Source organism: Rissa tridactyla, chromosome 11 (assembly GCF_028500815.1).
Source record: "Rissa tridactyla isolate bRisTri1 chromosome 11, bRisTri1.patW.cur.20221130, whole genome shotgun sequence".
In the NCBI taxonomy this organism is placed as follows: Eukaryota; Metazoa; Chordata; class Aves; order Charadriiformes; family Laridae; genus Rissa; species Rissa tridactyla.
In genome coordinates, this window is record NC_071476.1 from 7,514,071 (window position 1) to 7,534,049 (window position 19,979).

Sequence of the window (19,979 nt, forward strand, 5' to 3'; positions counted from 1 at the left end):
GCGCCTTAAGGGGGCAGGGGCCGGCGGGGGAGGCGGTGCTGCCCGGTGTGTGGTGGTGGTGGGGGGGACGGGACACCCCGCGGAACCGAGCCTTGTCCGGGCCGGGGTGCGTGTGGAGCGGTCGGGCCCGGGAGGAGCTGCCGCGCGGGGGCGGAGCGGGGTGCGGCCGTCGGGGGTGCGTGTCGGTGGCAGCGGAGGGGAGCGCCCGCACCTCAGGCTCGGCGGCGGGTGAGCGCGGGGTGGGGGGGGGGGTGGTGGTGAGGGGCGCTGCCCGCCCTGGCCCGGGACAGGGGGAGCGGCTTGGTGTGGGGGTGCTCTCGTATCCCGCCGGGAGCGGCCGCGGCCGAGCCTGGCCGGGGGTCCCTGCGCGGCGGGGGAGGCCGCGGCCTACGCGGGTCCGCAGGCAGCGCGCTGTGAGGAGCGGTGTGCGCTTCCCCCCCCGGTTCCCCCCGTTCCTCACCGTTCCCCCCTTTCCTCACTCGCCCCGGGGCTGGGGTTGCCGGCCCGTGTGCCGCCGCCCGGTGGGTGAGCCTTTCCCGGCTGCCCGGTGGTGCCCCCGTAGCCCCGGCCCTGCCTCGCCGGGGGGTGCGCGATGGCGAGGGGAGCGGTGTCAGCGCGGCCCTAAACCCTCAGGTGGTCCCAAACCCTCTTGGGCGGCCCCCCGGCACCTTCTGCCGCTCTGCCAAGGTTTATTCTAACTCTTATTATTTCTTTAGAAGCTATGGCTTTTCAGGTTATTTTTTATGAGTAAGTAAATGGCTGCAGCAGGCCTCACACTGAGACGTGCGCTGAGGACTGGTTTTTGTCAGCCAGGCTGCATCAGGTGCCCTTAGGAGCTCAGAGTGCGTGTTGCTGGGCTGCCTGCGCAGATAAACGGTTTGCTTTGCTGTTTTGGATGTGCTTGAGATCTTTGCTAAATTCAAATAGGCTGTCTCAGAGTAAAAGATGTGATGTAACTAAATTTAAATCACCTGCCATAAAACACGTAATCTTTCTGGTTTTCAGCACAGTTAGTAACAGACCAGCATGATGATTACTCTTTCTGAAATCTCACAGATGACTTGCTATCAAAAAAATGATAAAATATATCTGAAAAAAAGCTGTGCTGTCACCTCGTTTTCAAACTCTGTCCCTTTCCTCAACTCTTAAAATGCTACATCAAAGTGCAGCTTCGTAACGTAGAATAAACTGAACTGTAGAAGGTGAATACTGTTTTTTTCACTGAGTTTCTTGGGGATTTTCATTTTTGTTGTCAGTTGTCACATTTTAAGATGTTAAAATGATCATACATGAAATTATAACTTAACAGTAGACTCTATCCTGTCGCCTGCAAGTTGTATTCTCAGACTTCGCTGTGGCCGGGTGCAGGGCTGGTGCAGTTTGGCTGGACAGAGGTTTCTTCCCTGGCTCTTGCCGTCAGTACCACCCAGGCACCGCACAGTGCGTTCCCAGTTACTGCAAGAGCTGTTCAGCTTGGGTGTCACTAGTTTCTGCTTCCTAATTAATCCATAAAGGGATTTAAAACTGTCTTGAAAAGCCTGATTTTCTCTTTTATCTGAGAGTTTTACAGACTTTGGAAGTAACTGCTATTTTCTAACGGGTTCAGAAGTGAAATGATTCTGCTTGCTAGCCCCTGCTGTCAGCAACATTCCCTTCAGGAGGCTGGCTCAAGGTGTTACCGGAGCCACTGGGTGGGAATTCTGCATCCCTCCGGTCAGAAGTGGTCTCCAGTAGGCAAACCCATCTCCTCAGCCTGTAGAGTGGCTCATGGGACTCCCTGGGAGTTACCAGATGATACTTTGCTGATGAAATAATGTTAGCCAGGGTTGTTGGAGACATTTTGAAGTGGTAGCCATCTGTTGTTGATGTGATGCTAGAAAATTACTTTTCATATCTTTGTTAAGGAGGCATGAGTGAGTTAGTGAGGTCTGTGAAAATAGTTGGTATCAAGAGATTGTCTTCTGTCCAGTACAGTTTTTCATTAAAAGCTTATCTCTGCTTACAACTGATTATTTTCAAGGGAACCCGTAAAATAACCTTAAAAGAGTATTTTTGTCTTCCTCACGGCTTGTGAGCAGTCATTGACAGAGTTTTCATTGTTCTGCTTTTATGGTATTTTTAGCACGGGCCTGAGAGTTTGAGTCTGTGTGTGTTGAACATCGTCAGCTCTTGCCATAATTCAGGGGAGCTCCATGACTTGGATGTCTTGGCAGCGTTAACAACTCTTGATAGTAATACAGAGCCGCTATGGTTTTTTAATGCTTTGATTTGACGCTGCTGTGAATGATGTAGTTACTTTTCCTGCGTGATAAGGGTAGATTTAATATCTCTATTCAAATATTGCCAGTGTACCTTTACAATTAGCTGTCCGTTTTGTTCCCCGTTTTAAAAGTATTTCCCTTTAAGTGCTGCCAGCTGATATGGAGGCCTTTCTGGTTGTATTTGGATAACTCTGTTTCTAACAGCACTTTTCTTGTGGCAATAGAAACTTAACCTATATTAATGCCACTTCAGCTGCGTTTGCGGAGTAATCCTGTTCTCACTTTAATCATTTGAATCTTGCCCCTTAAAATCATTCCTGTAACGCATAAAGATTTTTTTGTTTTGTTTTATCCATAAGTTTAATAGATGGAAAAGGTTAATACAACTAAATGCTGTGAAGTTATTCTCACCTCAGTAATCTGAGCACTTCTCTTACATCACGCTGTTTGCCCTGATTTGCAGGTTATTTGAGTCGATCGTTTTTCTAAGCCCCATAGAGGCTTTTCTCGATCGGTATTTTGCTCAAGCAATAAATAAATCTGCTGACGTGTATGTTCTGCTGTGTTTGCTTATTCTTGACCTTTGCTTTTTAGCCACGCAAGGGACAGTTTCAGTGGTGACGTTGTGTAACTGGGTGTTTATGCATTGACAAGCATATTTGATTTGTAGTCTTAAAATTTGTGCCTGTTGCAGCTGATGAGTTGTTCAGAGTAACGTAGGAGGTGGGTAAGAGTTTCAGAGTTAGTTGTGGAGAAACCATGAACTCCTAGCACTTTGTTGTCTTCACCAGGGAGGCAAATGTGGGCTGAAGAGACTTTGTTCCAATGCAAGCAAATATAATTAGAATGTTCTTTCTTCCTCTTTCCATATTACCTTTCTGTAATATACCTGTTGTTGCGTAGTGGAGAAGGTCTGTTTGCTGCCATGAGTGTAACTGCTGTGACCGATGCCTGGATTTTGATGTGGTTCTGACCTGTGTTTTGACTACTGTGTCCTGAGCTCCAGGCTCAGAGCTGCCCTAAAATCATCTTGTGACCCCCTCCCCGCCATGGTACAGCTCCAGCGTCAAGACGAGTGTGGCAGGACAGCCTTCAGCGACGTGGATGCCTCTGCCAGCTGCACTCAGCAGTGCAGTCCAGTTTCTTGAGGGCAGTCAGACTCCAACGTCCCCTGATGTTAGCAGGGCTTATGCGCTCCAGTAGGAATTAGCTGGCTAAATGCTTCTAAGGATGCTGCCCTTGAGTCTTTCAAGAGGTTTTCATGCTAGGTACTAATTCACTGTGTCAAACTGGTGCTTTTAGTGTGATTATCCTCACTTCAGATAATGAGGAAATTAAGATGAAAGCGAAGAAATTATGTCCGTGCAGTGAACTTAGTGATGGCTTTATTCTTGAGCCCCAAAGCATCGCTTTGTCAGTAGCAGCAGGTTCTCCTCTGTGCTACCTGTCCTCCTGGGCGCATGAGGTGTGCCAGAGTTCCCCTGACACCTCTGCTGTGGCCACTTGTTCAGAAGCAGCCCTGCCTTTGGTGGCAGAGGGGTTTTTCTGGGGCAGCAACATCTGAATTCGTCAGTCTGTGCAATCCATCTTGGACACTTGCTTCTTTCCAGGGACGAGCGTAGGTGCCTTATATTTTTTCACCATGGCCCAAAGAAAGGGTGCTTGTGGAGTAGCAGAGCTTCATCCTGGTAGCAAGGGGGGTCCCATCTGTGATGGTCGGCTGAAGTTGGCTGACGGTTGTATGGAACAACGAGGGTGTTGGTTATAGTTGCCTTGGCTGCCTCTCAGCTCAACTAGGTGTTGTTGAATCTAAGCTGAAGTAATTCAGTGGGAAACGTGGTCTTCTAGTGTCCTTTTTTTAAAAAATAAGTTTTGTACTTAAGGTTTAAGTTGTGGCAGCCTGTGCACGCCACGGTGTTTGGATGGCAGTTCCAGTGCTTTGTGCTAAGTAGTTGCTTCCCATTACAAGCTAAATGGACAGGTATGTGCAGACAATAGGGATTTATTTGGTATCAAACTTCTCTGGATTCAACTTCACAAAACTTCTTCACCTCTTACCGCCTCTGCTTCAGACCCCAGCAGCACCCAGGGGCAGCGGGAGCCCTGATTGTGCCCTGACATTTCTCTGTTGTCCGCTTAGAAGTGCCATGTTTTCCTAGTTGAAAAGTTAATATGAAGATCTCATGTGAAATCTTCAGTGGAACATCACACACCTCCACCAAACTGTGCTTAAGATAAAATTATTTTTACTTCTTGCAAAGACTTCTGTCCACGTAGCATTTTCCAAGGCGGCAGAGGGGAGGGGGGAGGGAGAGAGAGAGGAAGTCTCTGCAGTTGAATCAGGCAGTCTGGATCTGGATTCTGTTTTCATTTCTACACTAATTTTTTTAATGCATTGCAGGGACACTCTTTCACCCAGAACTTTGGATGGCTTCTGTTACCTATAAATATCTTAAAATGTTTAACGTGCCGTTGTGACAGATCTTGAATGCATTGTATTTTCTGTTTATTTCAGACCATAAGATTCAGATATGGCTTTCATATTTGATTGGATTTACAGTGGTTTCAGTAGCGTATTACAGTTTTTAGGTAAGTTTTTAATGTCTGGGTTTTTTTCTTTCTGTTATTCTTGCATAAAATGTCTGTTCACTTCTTATCTTCAAACATAGCTGATGGTTAAATAATAATATTTGTTCTGGTGTATATTCAAAAATACTCAAACAAAAGTTTCACTTATCAATACTGAGTATTTCCAGAATCTGCGCTCCGCTCAATCTTTCATTAATCCTTTAACCTCTCAAAAATTGCATTTTCTTTCATGAACATAACAGGTTTGATTTTTCGCTAATCATATTACATTTAGGTTGGTGTGATTCAGTTGACTTCTATGGAGTTTATCCTGATTTTTCTCTGCTGTAAAGAACTGAACTCAGTTATTGTAGCTCAGTTCTTTTGCACATGAGGATATCACTTGAGAATTCCAAATAGAAGGGATGGTCTACACAAAATTAGTGCCGGATATTGAAGCCCTTGCGCATGTTCAGTGGTGTGTTATTCTGTGACTCATGTCACTGAAATCAGTGTGAAACTTCACTGGCATCTGCTGAAGAGCCTCAGGAAAGTGTTCCCTGGCAAAGAGAGTCTGTAATCCCTATCGATCCAAGGTGAAATATTAGCTTGTGGAAAACAGGAGGGGAATAAAAAACACACCCCACCCCCCAAAAAAACCAAAACCAAACCCAAACAGGAGGAAAGGGAATGTTAGGATACTAAAAGGAGGAATTGAAGTTGCAGATCATATAGGTAAAAGGCACAATTTACAAGTTCCAAAGATTTTATTGAAGCGGATAAAAAGCATTTGAGATTAATGTATCATGGCAAGCTGTGTGCCCTGCCTTTTATCAGTTGAAAGTTTAAACTTTTTTGCTGAATGTTAGACCCTTGGACTACTACTGAATATTAGCCAGTGAAATTTTAACTAAGTTGACTAATCTTTCTTATCTCCTCTTACTTAGCTGAGCAGTGATTATTGCACACTAGCCCACTTTCCCATTCCTGTGCATGCAAAGTCTAATTCTGGTGAAAGATACGGAAGCTTTAAGTAGGAAGGAGAATTACTTTCAATATGTCTCCTTTATTTTAGAAGAAACACATTCTATTTTCATTCTTACTTACATTTACGGTTGAAGGCCGATTACAACATTCGAGAAACTCACTGCAGTTCCTTGTGCTGTCCTGTCAGCAGGCTGATAAGATCACTTTATGAAGTACAGCTTTGTGCACGTATATATTTAGAATGCACAAAGAATCTTTTTTTTATATGTATGTAAACTCTGATCTTGGTGTAGTTAATAGCTGAAGAATTGCTGCTTGTTCATCTTGCATTTCTATGAAAGACACTTAGGAAATGTGAAATATTTCAGAGAAACCACCAGCACCTGATTTGGGAGCAAAGGCTCCTGGATGTCCAGGCTGAGAGTGGCAAAAACACTGTTTTACTAAGGTTTAGTAGGGTTTTGTTTAACTCATAAGCTAAGTGTGAACTGGAGTTTCCCCTGTGACATAAGTTAATGTATAAAAATGATTCTCCACTCCTTTCTCTGTAAACATTAATACTTTCTCCTCCACTCTGTAGCTTAATAGCTAATATATATTTTTGGCATGTGAGTTTGGGAAGTTAGAGTTGCATTGAAAGACATTCTACAGTACCTGTAGTAATAAAGATCATTAATGAAATAAACTGAGGAATATGAAAGAATTCCTGCATGTTACAAAACATGTCATGATGGAATGTGATCCCAGAGATTAGCTTAAAGGCAGGGGGAGAGGCGAGCAAACAGCCGCGGTGTAAAGGTCGGCTGGGCAGAGGCACGTACACCCCTGTAACGCTGCGGCATCAGCGGGCCTGTCCCAGTGGCCACCTGTGCGACAGCATCGTTTAAAATCCCACCAAATAAAACACGGTGTGAGGATAACACATTAGATAAGAAGGAAAAATGAGGGCTCTAGAAACTGATGCTGCTGGCTCACTTGCTAGCCTTCCCATGGAGACGCCATGGGCAGCTGGCAGCGTGCCCTTTGGATGGCTACCAGCCGCCCTTTGGATGGCTACCAGCCACTTGCCCGCATCCCCAGGGCACGGCACAGGATGTTGGTGGCTAGTTTGCAGGTCGGGAGGGTTGGCTGTGCTTACGATTAAGTGTCAGGACTGCAGCGATGGGACAGTTGAGCTTTAACAGTAAAATCTGATTGTGTACTTCACAAAATGTTTCTGTATCACCCCCGGAGGTGTTCAAGGCCAGGTTGGACGGGGCTTGGAGCAACCTGGTCTAGTGGGAGGTGTCCCTGCCCAGGGCAGGGGGTGGGAATGGGTGAGCTTTAAGTTCCCTTCCAACTCCAACCATTCTATGATTCTATGTACTTTTCTTCAGCATATTGCAAAGAACCACAAATACTATGCCATTATATAGTAAAAGATCTGGTGATGCAAAAACCTCCCACATTGCAATATTTGGCTGTATTTTGCAGTTGTTCTTACACAGAAAGAAGAGAGAATTCTGTTAGGAACATAGCTCAGTTTTGCTTTTGAAGAAATGTAATTTCAGCATACACGTGTGTACATATTTCCTCGCCCTCTGTAAGTGTACTGTCATCTTCAGCACTTGTGAGGGCTGTGGGGTCAGTAGTGATTTCCAAAGAGATGTGTGAGGTGTAGTATCCAGCTCTTTGAAGAAGGAATAAGGGACATTTTTTCTCCTTAAAGGCAAAGCTGAGAGTCTATTACTTCAGTAGTTTTTCAGTACAGAATGGGATTATTTTTTTAATGAAATCTGTCTTAAAAATGTCGATCAGTTTGAAGCAGTGCAAAATAATTCTGGCATAGGAAGTGGTGTTGGCAAGTTTGAGAGAATTGCCCCTTGATAACCTCAAACTTAAGAAAATATGGCGTTCATGTTTTATACATCCTTCCTCTCCTTCGCAGCAACTGTTGCATTTATTGGGGGTTACAAGTAGAGGGGAAAAACGGGGAAGAGGCATTTTTATAAAGGTGACAATTGTTGAAAATAAAATTTCTTATTCCTGTTATGAAAGCATTATCGCATGACAGCAAGTGTGTCAGAATAGTCCTGATGATGCCATTCAGGATATATTCGTACAATTTAGCTGGGAGTATGGGTGAATGTTATTTTTTGTCAAAATAATATGTGAACCAACATAAAAGAATTCATACATACACTAATTATGACTATTGACATGGCAACTATTTTCTCTGCAATATACCCATTGAGGTCTGAACTTCCTTTTTGCCTCAGACAACTTTTTTTGTCATAATTGGAGATAGCTGAAGAAAAAAAACCCTCTGTCCAGGTCCAGGATGGTCCATGTTTTAAAGCCTGGTGTACCCACGTGCCTCCCTCTCCACCTCCTGTGAGCAAAACTGTCCTTTTGCTGGGGCAGAGTAAGCTACATTGGCAAGGTTTAGTCCTGTTTTGTGGTTTTCCTAAGGCAATGTAAATGCATTTACATGAGTGACACGTTCACATCAATTGTGTGTCTCTCCCCCTCCTGCTGAGCATCCTGTAGGCTGCAGGTGGTACACCCAGTGCTGCAGGCACGTGAGCAAGTGTGAACGTAGTTCATACAAGTAGAACATGGATAAAGGGCACTGATAAAGTGCACAGTGGAGCTTGGCTGGTCTGTATTTTGTACTGTGACTGTAACACTCTGTTCCTGGGAGCAAAATCGTCTCTAGTGCTGGAAATGAACTCCCACCGATTTAACTGATTGTTCACTAGGTCCTGCTTTGTTCTAGGACTGTACAAGAAATCGGGCAAACTAGTGTTTCTTGGACTGGACAATGCTGGAAAAACTACGCTGCTGCACATGCTCAAAGATGACAGATTGGGACAACATGTCCCCACGTTACACCCCAGTAAGTTAATATTGCTGGTTCCATAGCTAGAAAGTATCTGAATAATTGCAAGAAAAGCAAGATCTCATTGTACGCGAGACCAACAGTGTAACTGGGGAGAAATAAAGGAATTTCTGGGATTGCAATCTGTAGATAGTTCAAGTAACATTAAAAAAAAATGTGCGTAGGATAGTTCAATGCGGTTTAGTTGAAATTGAGGAGAAAACCAAGTAGAGTGATGGAGCTGAGATTCTAGATTACAGAAACTGTGGGAAATCGGGGCTCCAAGTGTTTGGGAGCAGGTTTTCTGTGTAACTGGAAAACTACCATTTATGTACACTGTTTTGATTTTTTGGGGGTCAGAGATTGCTATGTAATTGTTATCCTGGTAGCTTCATGGGAGAAAAAGTTCAATGCAGGTTAAAAATGTGGATTGGTGGTGTCCAATAAGGAGGTGAGAAGTTGGGAAAGGATGTCAAGAGGAGAAACCTTGAACAGTGTTGTACATGAAATGCCATCTTTTTGACAAACCAGATGCTGGAGCCAACTGTTGTTTGTGTAATGTGTAGGGATAAGTAATGTATGAATATTCTCTGCTATTCTTAGCATTATAGGTGTTTCACACGTGTTTTAATGGTTAGTAACATTTTGTTGTTAAACAAATGTGTTATTGATTTGGAGAGAAAAAGTATTGCTCTGATTTGTTTCTTGAGTAACAAAATACTGAAAAGACCCAAGAGGGAAAGTAAAATCTACATGCTAAAAGGTTAGACTGTTCCAATGCACTTGCATAATCTTCACAGAGAACATAATTCTTTGTATTTCTAGCTTCAGAAGAGCTGACAATTGCTGGCATGACTTTCACTACTTTTGACCTGGGTGGACATGCTCAAGGTAAGGGAATACGTTGACTCACTTCACTGAATTGAGTTAGAGTTGTCTACAGTCTGTCTGTTTCGGATCAGAAATATAACCATGCTGAAGAGATTGACTTCCCACACTCTCTTTGGCAGCATAAAAAACATTGACTGCTCTGTTGGACATCTCCGCCATTTATCACAAATCCCAAATACAATTTGGCAGGAGCTGCAGTAGAGCATAAATCTTTGATGGATGTCTGTATTTTGAAGAGGATTCTGTACTTTGAATTGCTTACGTTTACCTTTAAGCTTTGTGCTTCAAGCTTACCTTTGTTGACAATTTTTGGGAAACGCAAAAAGTTTCAGTACATCAGTGTGCATATGGGATAGAGTGGTGTTAACAGTAAGGAGAATGATACTTTTGCTCCATTATTTCAAGTTTTGTAAAACATGAAATTGCAACTGGCACCACAAGCTAAGAGTTCAAAAAAACACCCTGTTGTTTGTTAATTACCAATGTGCATCACTCTGAACTTTGGGATAATTTCCTTTTGTTTTTAATTCACATCTTCCCTGTAGCTCGCAGAGTGTGGAAAAACTATCTACCTGCGATTAATGGCATTGTGTTCTTGGTCGACTGTGCAGATCAGGAAAGATTGCTTGAATCAAAAGAAGAACTCGACGTAAGTTTACATAAGTTTTTGAAAGTTTTAACTTCTAAGAAATAAGCAAGCTCAAATTCCGAGTATCCAACGGAGCTCTGCTGCCACCTGGAAATGAGCGGTAATGACTTGACCATCTATATTCTAAATTAATCTCTGTTCCTTTCTCCTTTCCTTCGTAGTCACTAATGACAGATGAAACTATTGCTAATGTGCCTATCCTAATTCTTGGTAACAAGATTGACAGACCTGAAGCCATTAGTGAAGAGAGGTTACGAGAGATGTTTGGTCTGTATGGCCAGACAACAGGAAAGGTAATGCTCCTTTTTTTTTTTTTTTTTATTTGGTGGCTTTGGTTTATTTTGTTAGTTAGGTTTTTTTGCCTTATTTGTGTGTTGACTCCACTCTAGCTATGCAAAAAAAAAAAAGTTTTTAATTTATAAAGCACTTAGTACATAATAACTGTATATGGTGTAAATGAATTGTGGAGTTTCTTTTTTTGTGTGTTAGATGCATCTATACTACAATTTTTTTACATCATGTTTAATGCCATGTTTTTTCAGAGAAAACTTAATTGTACCTAGGATAATTTTTAGTACTTCAACTTTCCTATGCAGTCCTTTAAAAGGATGAGCAAGTTTTCGGAGACTATAGTTCCAGTGAGAACTATAAGAGAAAACTAATAAAGTCTTTCAGTAAGCGACTTATCTCATTTAAAGTTCAGACTTAGCACAATTCATTACTTGACACGTTTACCTAAAGCTTAGAAATAGATTTACACCACTGTAAAGTCTGAGTTTAAGTTGTGAGGGGAGAGAGGGGGAAATGTTCCTACCGGCATTGGTTGTAACAAGGCAGACTAAGATTATGGACCTTTGTGATACTTCAACTCTTCTTAATTTAAAGTAAATACAGTGTACTACTTGTAGGAGACACTTGGATACAGGGCACTAGAAACAAGTTGCTCCGTTGCCCTTGGAAAGACACCTCTCTGCAGCTGACGAAGCTGTTCCAGTATGGCTTCTGTCCCAAATCCCATTAGATGCCCACTGGTGTGGCTCTGCTGAGGAGGGCTCCTGCTCTTGTAATTCATAGAACGGTTAGAGTTGGAAGGGATCCTAAAGCCCATCCAGTGCCACCCCCTGCCCTGGGCAGGGACACCTCCCACCAGCCCAGGTTGCTCCAAGCCCCGTCCAACCTGGCCTTGAACACCTCCAGGGATCAGGCAGCCACAGCTTCTCTGGGCAACCCATTCCTCTTTTCCTCTAAGAGTGTTTATTCTTAGATGCTTCCCTTAAAGTATGAATACCATGGTGAATCTCCAGTTGAGCAACATCTTAATCCCGCTGTGCTCATCTTGGCAAGCAAGCGACTTGCACTCTTGCTATGGTCAGTTCTACAAAATTGGTAGCAAATGTTCTTTTTAATCTGGTTGGAAAGCTATTAGAAACGGAGCAGGGAGCTGGGACTGAAAAATTAATATCAGCTCTCAGATTCTCTGTGCACATGCTTGCTGTTCTTGCTGTTGCACTATGGTTTCGGGTACTTCACCCTCTCCAACCATGGATGCACATGAAAAAACATACTCAGTGTGTTTCTCAGGTGACCCTAATCTTAGTAACATGTGCATGTTTTAGATCAATTTATTTTCTAAATCCATGTATCCAACACAAGTTAAATAATGGCATTCCATAGAAGCAAAGGTCTGTGTAAAGTAGCCATATGTTCGTAACAACACTGTAACCTGGGCCACTTGTCTCTCTGCAGGGCAGTATACCACTGAAAGAACTGAACGCAAGGCCACTAGAAGTGTTTATGTGCAGCGTGCTAAAGAGACAAGGCTATGGAGAAGGCTTCCGTTGGATGGCACAGTACATTGATTAATGCCAAAATTGCACCAGTACGTTCTGTCCCATGTCTGAATATTAAGTCTGCTCTTTATTTGATCACTCAGTGTACGTAACTTGAATTTGACTGTTTAGTTATTAAAAAAAATATACATTTTTAGCTAATTATATCATGTATGCTAAATTGTAAGTGTGAGGATTGAGAAATTATTTCAAGCAAGTTTGTAAGTTTAAGTACCACAATCTGTGAGCTTTCTAATCCCATGCAACATTCTTTTGCGGCTTTTAATTTAACAAGTCTCCGGCACCATTTTTGGTCAGAGCAACTTTCCAGTACAGTATGTTTGAATGCACTTTTTAACAGCTAAAAACTACGAACATGTGAAAAATATTTAATGCTTATGTTAAATTTTTTTATGTACTTTTTTGAAACTGGTTTTATAACTTTAGAGTATATAACCATCTTTCAAGGAATAATAAATAATTAGCTGATGGATAATTGCATGATGCCTTACGGTTTTCAATAATATACTTTCTTATGCAACGTCATGCAATAAATTTAAATCCGGTTTTTGGCAACTTTAATGGAAAATGTTTCATTTTAATGTGTCTTAACTAGTGAGGCTGCCTGATGATCTGAATATGTGGGATATTTTCCTGAAACACAGAAGGCCACAAAGTAGTTTCATTGTATGTTAGAGTAAGGTGTGTTTTTTTCAGACTTCCAAATTGCTTTGACTTTAGGATTTTGCGTTAGTAAAAGAAAAATCTAATTCGATGCCCTTATAACCACCACCTTTAAAACATACAAATAATGTAGATCAGCTGTGCTGATGTAAATCCTGAACTAATGTCAAAAGTGGTCCTACTGTACTGCTCTCTTGAATTAAACCCCTGAAGCGGCACAAGAAATACAGGTTTTGTTCTGAAGAAATTAACAGTACCATTCACTAAATATTCTGTTTGTAACTTAGTTAGATTTGAGGTTTACCAGAATACTTGCCTGTGAAATTGCCAGGGGAAAAAAAAAGCTGCCATTGCTGCTTGTGAAAATTTATCAACCCGCACCCAATCGGCTGGTTTTGGTTTTGGTGTTGTGGACTGGGACAGGATGGATTGTTTTCTGTGGTTTTGCCCTGAAAGCTGGCCAGTGTGGCAGCTGCTGGCTGCCCGGGTGGCCTTGTTCTGGGGGTAAAATTTGATTATCTGCAGTCCTTGTTCCCAGACTTCTGCCTGTTTTTCCCCGTCTTCGAGTGCTTTAGTTCCCCGAGGAGGAAGCAGGTTGTTTTTGAAGCAGGGGTGTCGAAGCACGTGTGTCTCAGTGTCTTGTTGATGCTGGCTGCCGCTGCCATGGAGCTGGGGTTGGTGTTCCTGTGTGCTGGGCATGTTTCACTCTCATCTGTCCAGCGCAGGTAGGGTTTCAGCCCTGGAGTCGCCGTTTCACCCTGATGGGTTTGAGTTTCGCTGTGTAGTTTGTTTCCCCCTTGTAAGAGTACAAACTGCGGCAAGTGTTTTTCCTGAATCCCTTTTACTTACTGTTGTAGGTCTTCTTCAAAATACTTTAGCCTTATGTTTACGATATCCACGGCAGCAAACGTATTTCTGACTGGTTTGATTTCATAAATAACTTTCTCTTGATCTGCTGGGCTTGAATCTCAGATTTAAAGCCTGTGGGCTCGTATCAAATAAATGAGAGTTTTTCCTTGCCCAGATCTGAACTTGTACGATTGAATATTGATGATCAGTTCCCCACAGTCCTTGATTGTGCATCTGAATAAGATGAATAATTCAGAACCTAAACTACTGTAAACTGTAATGAAGTTTATTAGTGCGCAGTCATATGCAAAGCGTTAAGCCTAGTTTGTGCATGGTGAAGTTCAGAGTGATGGTATTGGGTAGCTTTTCCAAATGACCAACGCAAGAGAATTTTGCATTTAAACTAGTGCTCAGCTGTAGAGTAGCGTCGTGGTTGTATAAATCAAAACTGGAGGTAAGAAACGGCCTCTCGCCAGCATGTGGACAATATGTGAGTCTTTGCTACTTACAGCTGTTACGTAGGGGACATGCTTCCTTTTTTTTCCTCTCTAGAGTTTTCTGATGATGGTTACAAATAGAGAACAACAGCTAAATCAGTAGATGGTGTAAATATTAGAAATACTACTTGCGGTCACAGTGCGGTGTCGATGTGGGAGACTTGGGACCGTCTCGCCTGTGCTTATGGAAATGAAGCTGGAGGTGTTCTGCGCTTCCACCGGCTGAGCCATGGCGTGGGCACAGAGAGCTCCTCTTCACCTGCGCTTCCAACCAACCGAGTAACGTTAGCAGGAAGGAAAGGGATGATAGTATTAAGAATTAAAAAAGAAGGGAGGTGATACCGCTTTAAAAGTGCGTGTTAAGAGTAATTCTTAGTAGTATGGAAATACTCAGATTTCATGTTTCCTGCTGTAGGATGCTAGTTTAAATGTGGTTGTAATAAGGGCATGAAGAAATCTGGGTTTATCCACCTGGATATTGTAATGGTTCCCCTTGTGGGAACAGCTGATCAGCACTCGGTTACATACACAGATAATCCTGCGGTTTCACTTCATTCAGTGGAGGAAGTGTCTGTCTTCTGTAGTTTACGTTCCATTGTGCACATGAATGTGAATGGGTGTTGTGTGTCTTTGTGTGAAGACTTCATTAATAGACGAATATACTGATCAGAGTTTTTCTGGTGGTTTTCATCCCCGCCCCGCTCCGTATCTCCCTTGTCACTTATTTCTGGAGGTTGCTTTTTCCTATGATTGTGACCAGTCTCACTTAACTTAAAAAAAAAAAAAAAAAAAAAAAAAAAGCAACATTCACATTTGGGTCCGACTTCTATGAATTTTTTTTCCTTTGCACTCTTGACTATGCAGATTTCAATTAACCATCACCTTAAAGAATGTGAAAAAGAAAACTCATTAATAAAGATGTTATTTATGAAGTGTCTCATTTTGGTTTTACGTGGCAACAGTTCTTTAAGAGAAATGAGTGCAGATTTCTAAGGTACTGACAACTACTGCTGACAGTGGCCTGTGTTTCACTGCAGTGACCCCATACACTAGCGTCTATGGGTTGAAAAAGATTTATTTTGCTTGGATTTAATTAAACTTGGGTTTCAGTATGTATTGTGTAACTGAGAGGCATTGCTGTATTTCAGTCTTGGTTTAATCCATTTTTCAGCGACAATTGTTGGCGTTGGAGACGGGAAGGATCTTTGAACTTTCTCACTTGTCCTCCTGCCAGATCAAGGCTATTTCATGAATATTTTTGTATGCAGTGTTCAGGTGCTGTCTGTGATGTGCCAAAGGTGACCTGCGGCATTCACTGGAATACAATATGTGTGTGTATGTGAGTTTTATTGTATTTTAATAACTGGAACTGAATGTCAAAGAGAACATTTGGCATCCACTTACTTATAACTAAAGTCAGATCAGAAAAATGATAGCGGTGGTCTCCAACCCCGGTGAGTTCACAAGTCTGCTTTGAAGTCAAACTGTTCTTCTCCTGTTTGTGCTGTCAGAGTATTTGGTCGTTACCAACCAAAGTCCAATATTTCTTTTGATTTACAACATGCTCAGATTTAGTGTAGAGAACATAATTGTTAGTTATGGACGTGGGATTTATATTAAAAACAGCCTAATCCACTGACTGTCAGTGGGGATGTAACTTACTTGCACTTAGATAAACCACTTTTTGCACTAGTATCTCAGTGGGGAGCTAAACATTGTCTGTTTTGAAATGTAAGTGCTCTAAATGTTTAAAAGCATAATTTATATAATAAACTGCAGAAGAAAAGCTAAAGATGCAAGTGTTCTTGAACATGTTGTTAATGTGGTGTTTGTTATTGTTATCCCATGCTCAAAATTCAAGTATTGGGAATAGAAAATAAAATTCTCACTTGGAATTTGAAGAAAAGGAGTTTTAAACAAAAGGAGTTCTTGTCAAATTATCAAAACCAGGAAAAAAGTGTAGTCACTTCGTACATCGTCTAGTAGTGAGTTTTGGGGTTTCTTTTCAGCTGGGTATAATAATAATTCAGCCTCTTCTTTGCCAGGGTTTCTGTTCATGCGTGCATGGAAGCAAATCCTCTACTTGGAGAACTCTTTGAGCAGGGGAAAAAATGGTGTTTCCTTTGTTGCAATTTTAAAATGAGATGGAAGGATCCGATCTTGGAGGCAAATGCTGCTGCCTTGGCATCCTGATGCCCTCTGGGGTCTGCACGGAGTGGGGATTGCCCTGGGTTTAGGTGCTCTTCAAACAGAGTCCACTCATCCCATCCACGGGCAAGTGTGTGAACTGACTGTGACAGAGAACTGTTTTCCCATCCAAAGTATGCGTTCTCCTCGGTTTACATTTGTCAAATTATTTCTTACTTGACTGCTTTTGAATTAGAGTTAGAAATTTGTTTGTTGATAAGCAGTTAGGGTAAAATAATCATTAAAAAAAAAAAAGTATCGCTTGTTTTTCTTATGACCCTGTTTCTTATGGCAAGTGTCCCATCACAGAAAGAAATCGATAATAACATTTTAGATTCTTTGATGCCTTTCACTCCGGGATCTCGATGCTTTCTGTCTGCTAATGGTGCCTCAGTGTCTTTGTGGGGCAGAGGGCACTTGTTGTCCCTGTTTAACCTGTGACAAAGGTGAGGTCTGGAGGGATTAGATCATATTTGGTCACTGCCTGAATGAGAAGAGCAACCACCAGCACCATGGGATGAAGCAACGCCTCCCTTGGCACCGTTTCTCCGTGTCCCGGAGTGATGATGGAAGCCTTCATCACATGTAAGCTGCTGAAGATACTGCACAAACCATGTGTAAATCGACGGCACTTTGGGTCACCTCCTCTGCCTTTGCAGCAAAAAAGCTGCTCTGAGCATGTACCCTTTCACTGTCAGCTCCTGCACCCAACTATGACAACATTAAGTTGAAAACAAGTTAAAAGAGCAGCACAAAAAAATTGTGATGTGTAGAGTGGGTGCAAAGCTTGGCTCTGTGTGTCACTTCTGATTCTCTATACTAAATGTGCGATGTAATAAATGCTATCCTTGTAAAAGGAGAATTAGGTCCAAATGCCTGATTTTGGCATGGGCAAATAAGAATTTATATTGTTTGGTTACATTTTGTCCCAGCAAAGGTGGTGCTTTATAGTCAGAGGGGTTTGATGAACTCTGAGGAGCAGCAGGAGCTGGAGCAAACCCCTGGTTTGGGGCGGAGATGAGCTGTTGGAGACCTGATCTTTGCAATTTAATGGTACTTGAGTACCCAAACCCGGGAGTGGATGGAGCAGGTTTGTTGACCAGGGGTGTGCTGTGATGAGATGCTGGTCTGGGCAGGCGTGGGACTGGTGCTTGCGGTGGGACGTGCTGGTTTGGGCAGGGGTGGGACTGGTGCTTGCGGTGGGACGTGCAGACGGGGAACCTGAGCTTACCCTGTCGAGAGGAGCTGAAGTGGTTCAGGTTTTGTAGCACACCGGATTTCTGAGCAAAAGAAGCTCTTCTCGGTGAGGGGAAGGTTTGAATTTGGTTTAAGTGAAGAATTTGTTAAAATCTTTGTTAAAGTTTTGCTGAAACCTAAAAGCGGCAAGAAATCAGGCGGGAGGAGGTGGTCAGCGCTGGGGACCACACTGCAGGGACTGCCCTGAGGGTTGCGCGAGCATCTCTAGGAAATACTTGACCAAGTTCCCGCCCGTGCAATGGAGGAAGGGAGAAAATTAACCGAGTTGAAAAATGGCCTCTTGCCAGCCAGGTGAGAGGGAGAGCGATTCGGAGCAGGGCTCCTAACGCTGCTCTGCCGCAGCTTGTTTGTGGGCTGACGTTTGGAAACGCTGGTGCTTGTGAAAGCGAAGACGGGAGAGACAAATCAGGTAGCGATAGGAGCCGTGTTTCAATTGGTCTGTGCGTGCTACGGTAATGCCGGCGTGTCTCAGGTTGTTCTGAAACCCATCCTACAATTAAGCTGCGTTTTGCAAAGTGACTGAAAACTGCTGATCCTCGGTCGGCTGTTCCCCAAGGACAGAGCCGAGGTCGTTTGTTCAGTGTGTGTCGCTTCTGACCAGAGAGAAGCACAAGCTGCAGAACTTAAAGCCGAATTTTAAGCGCTCTCATGCCTGTTGGCACCCGGGGCTGGGGTCTGAGTTCAGCCTTGGCTATCGGTTCCAGCCACGGTGCCCGAATGCCGTTCTTTCCGAACCTGATTTTGGTTCATTTTCAAATAAATTGGAACTGTGAAAGGAAGATCCCTGTATGTGCCGCTTAACTCTTCTGTTCCTTGCTCTGGGTGTGTATGTATGTAATGTACTATGTAAAAATATATGTATACATATATATATACGCGCACACAAGAGGTTTAAAATAAATCTCTTCAAAATATTGTCACTGCCATGCATTAGCATCAAATTGCAGAGGATGTTTTGTGAAAGCCTGCGTTCGCAGTAGGTTTTAAAGGCTAAAAAAAAAAATTAATCAGGAGTTTGCAGTAGAGAAAATGAAAAGCTTTCTGCTTTACCGGTGAAAAAATAATTGCAGGAGACACCGTGGGGGAAGCTCGGATGTGCAGCTATGGAAGGGAGAGCAGCTGGAGTGCTGGGTGCCGCCTGGAGAAACAGTGTTTGGGCAGAACAGGAGGAGGCAGAGCTAATAATACAGTTTGCCTTTTTTTAGAGCTTAGCGCGTTGTTCCTGGCGTCTGAGGCACTTTTAGCATCAACGTAAAGAAGTTTGGGTGTTCCTACAAAATGAGATGTTTATTCAAGCGTTTGTTAGAAAATGCGTCCCATCTGCTTGCTCCTGCCCATTGCTGTCTGCGGCAGCCGGCTCTGAACAGCTCAGCTGAACGTCCCTAATGAAGGTATGTCAATGTGACGTTTGTACCTGAAAATTTGTCTGTAAAGAGAACACTTTTTTAATTTATATTCCTTTTTTTTTTTTTTCACTCCTCACCTCGTCCTCTTGTCTGCTATTACCACTTCTGTAACACTGTTTTGTTTCCTAATCTGTAATTTGAATTGCCTCCTAAATTTAACAAACAATATGGCTTTTTTTCTTTTTCCCCAGGCTGTTTCGGGGGAGAGCTTTCCTTCAACAGTTTGATGTTCAACATGCTGGGGAAGAAATTTGTAAAGGAGCTCTCTATTCGATCAAAGAAGAAACTCTGCTTGTGTTTTCAGAGCCGTTGTCAGGCAGAAGGCGAGAGAGAATCCGTAAAAGATTTACGCATGTCGTTTGCCGTTATTATTTTGGGAGAAATGAGGAAAACCCGAAGAAGTTACAGTCGCCGTGGTTAGCCGAAGTTCGCGGAGCTGCTGCAAGCCTGTGTGACTGCAGCGAGGAATGTGTAACAGATCCTCACGCATGTGACTGGGGGATGGCGTCTATTTATGGCTCCGTAAACACGGAATTATGAAATACACGCCACGGAGGTGGTGCTGGTGAAGTCCTCGTCTGACCTGGTCAGCTGTCATTGGACTTGCACCTCTCTAGGAGTACGAAGTGAGTTTGAACTTATTGCAGAACATCATGCTGCTGGAAGGTGTTTCTTGAAAGGGAAGTAGCTGAAGCCATAAAGCAAAGAAACCATCCCCTGCGTTACCCGTCGGAGGGACAGGCTGTGAGCTTCTGTGATAACATCTCACGCACCTTGTGGACATCAGAGCACTTCACAGAGACAGCCTCTAGGAAAACAAAAAAAAAAAATCACCGAGAAAAAAGTTTTCTTTTGTGCAGTCAAGATTTGAAATAAATTCTTGTTGAAACAGATGTGCAGCTGAGGCTTGGATCCTTTCTGCAAAATTAAAAAAAAATAAAAAATAAAAAAGCATGTCTCAAGATTGCAGAAGAAGGGAAAAAATACGTGGGAGAAATTGGCCATTTGTGCTTTGTTCGTGCCGTTGTTGGGTGGTACCGATGGTGACCTGCAG

General features: G+C 42.9%; 1 protein-coding gene across 4 annotated transcripts; it reads left to right on the plus strand.

Moving 5' to 3' along the window:
• Positions 1-18: 18 nt before the first annotated feature.
• Positions 19-15,015, plus strand: SAR1B (secretion associated Ras related GTPase 1B). Of its 4 annotated transcripts, none has more exons than XM_054217337.1 (7): positions 19-45; positions 4,777-4,850; positions 8,575-8,694; positions 9,502-9,567; positions 10,113-10,216; positions 10,378-10,509; positions 11,963-15,015. In XM_054217337.1, exons 2-7 carry the CDS (start codon positions 4,793-4,795, stop codon positions 12,077-12,079), a joined length of 597 nt encoding a protein of 198 aa, XP_054073312.1. In that variant the 5' UTR covers positions 19-45; positions 4,777-4,792; the 3' UTR covers positions 12,080-15,015. The 4 variants fall into 4 exon arrangements, with proteins under 4 accessions (XP_054073312.1, XP_054073310.1, XP_054073309.1 ...); XM_054217335.1 differs by having other exon boundaries at positions 30-106; XM_054217334.1 differs by lacking the exon at positions 19-45 and adding an exon at positions 88-228.
• Positions 15,016-19,979: the final 4,964 nt, after the last annotated feature.

What these genes read in the sequence shown, in the direction of transcription:
- SAR1B (XM_054217337.1), top strand. Translation starts at nt 4,793, where the DNA reads ATGGCTTTCATATTTGATTGGATTTACAGTGGTTTCAGTAGCGTATTA. An exon ending in AATCAAAAGAAGAACTCGAC is followed by an intron (nt 10,217 to 10,377) that starts GTAAGTTTACAT and finishes TTTCCTTCGTAG; the next exon opens with TCACTAATGACAGATGAAAC. An exon ending in ATGGCCAGACAACAGGAAAG is followed by an intron (nt 10,510 to 11,962) that starts GTAATGCTCCTT and finishes GTCTCTCTGCAG; the next exon opens with GGCAGTATACCACTGAAAGA.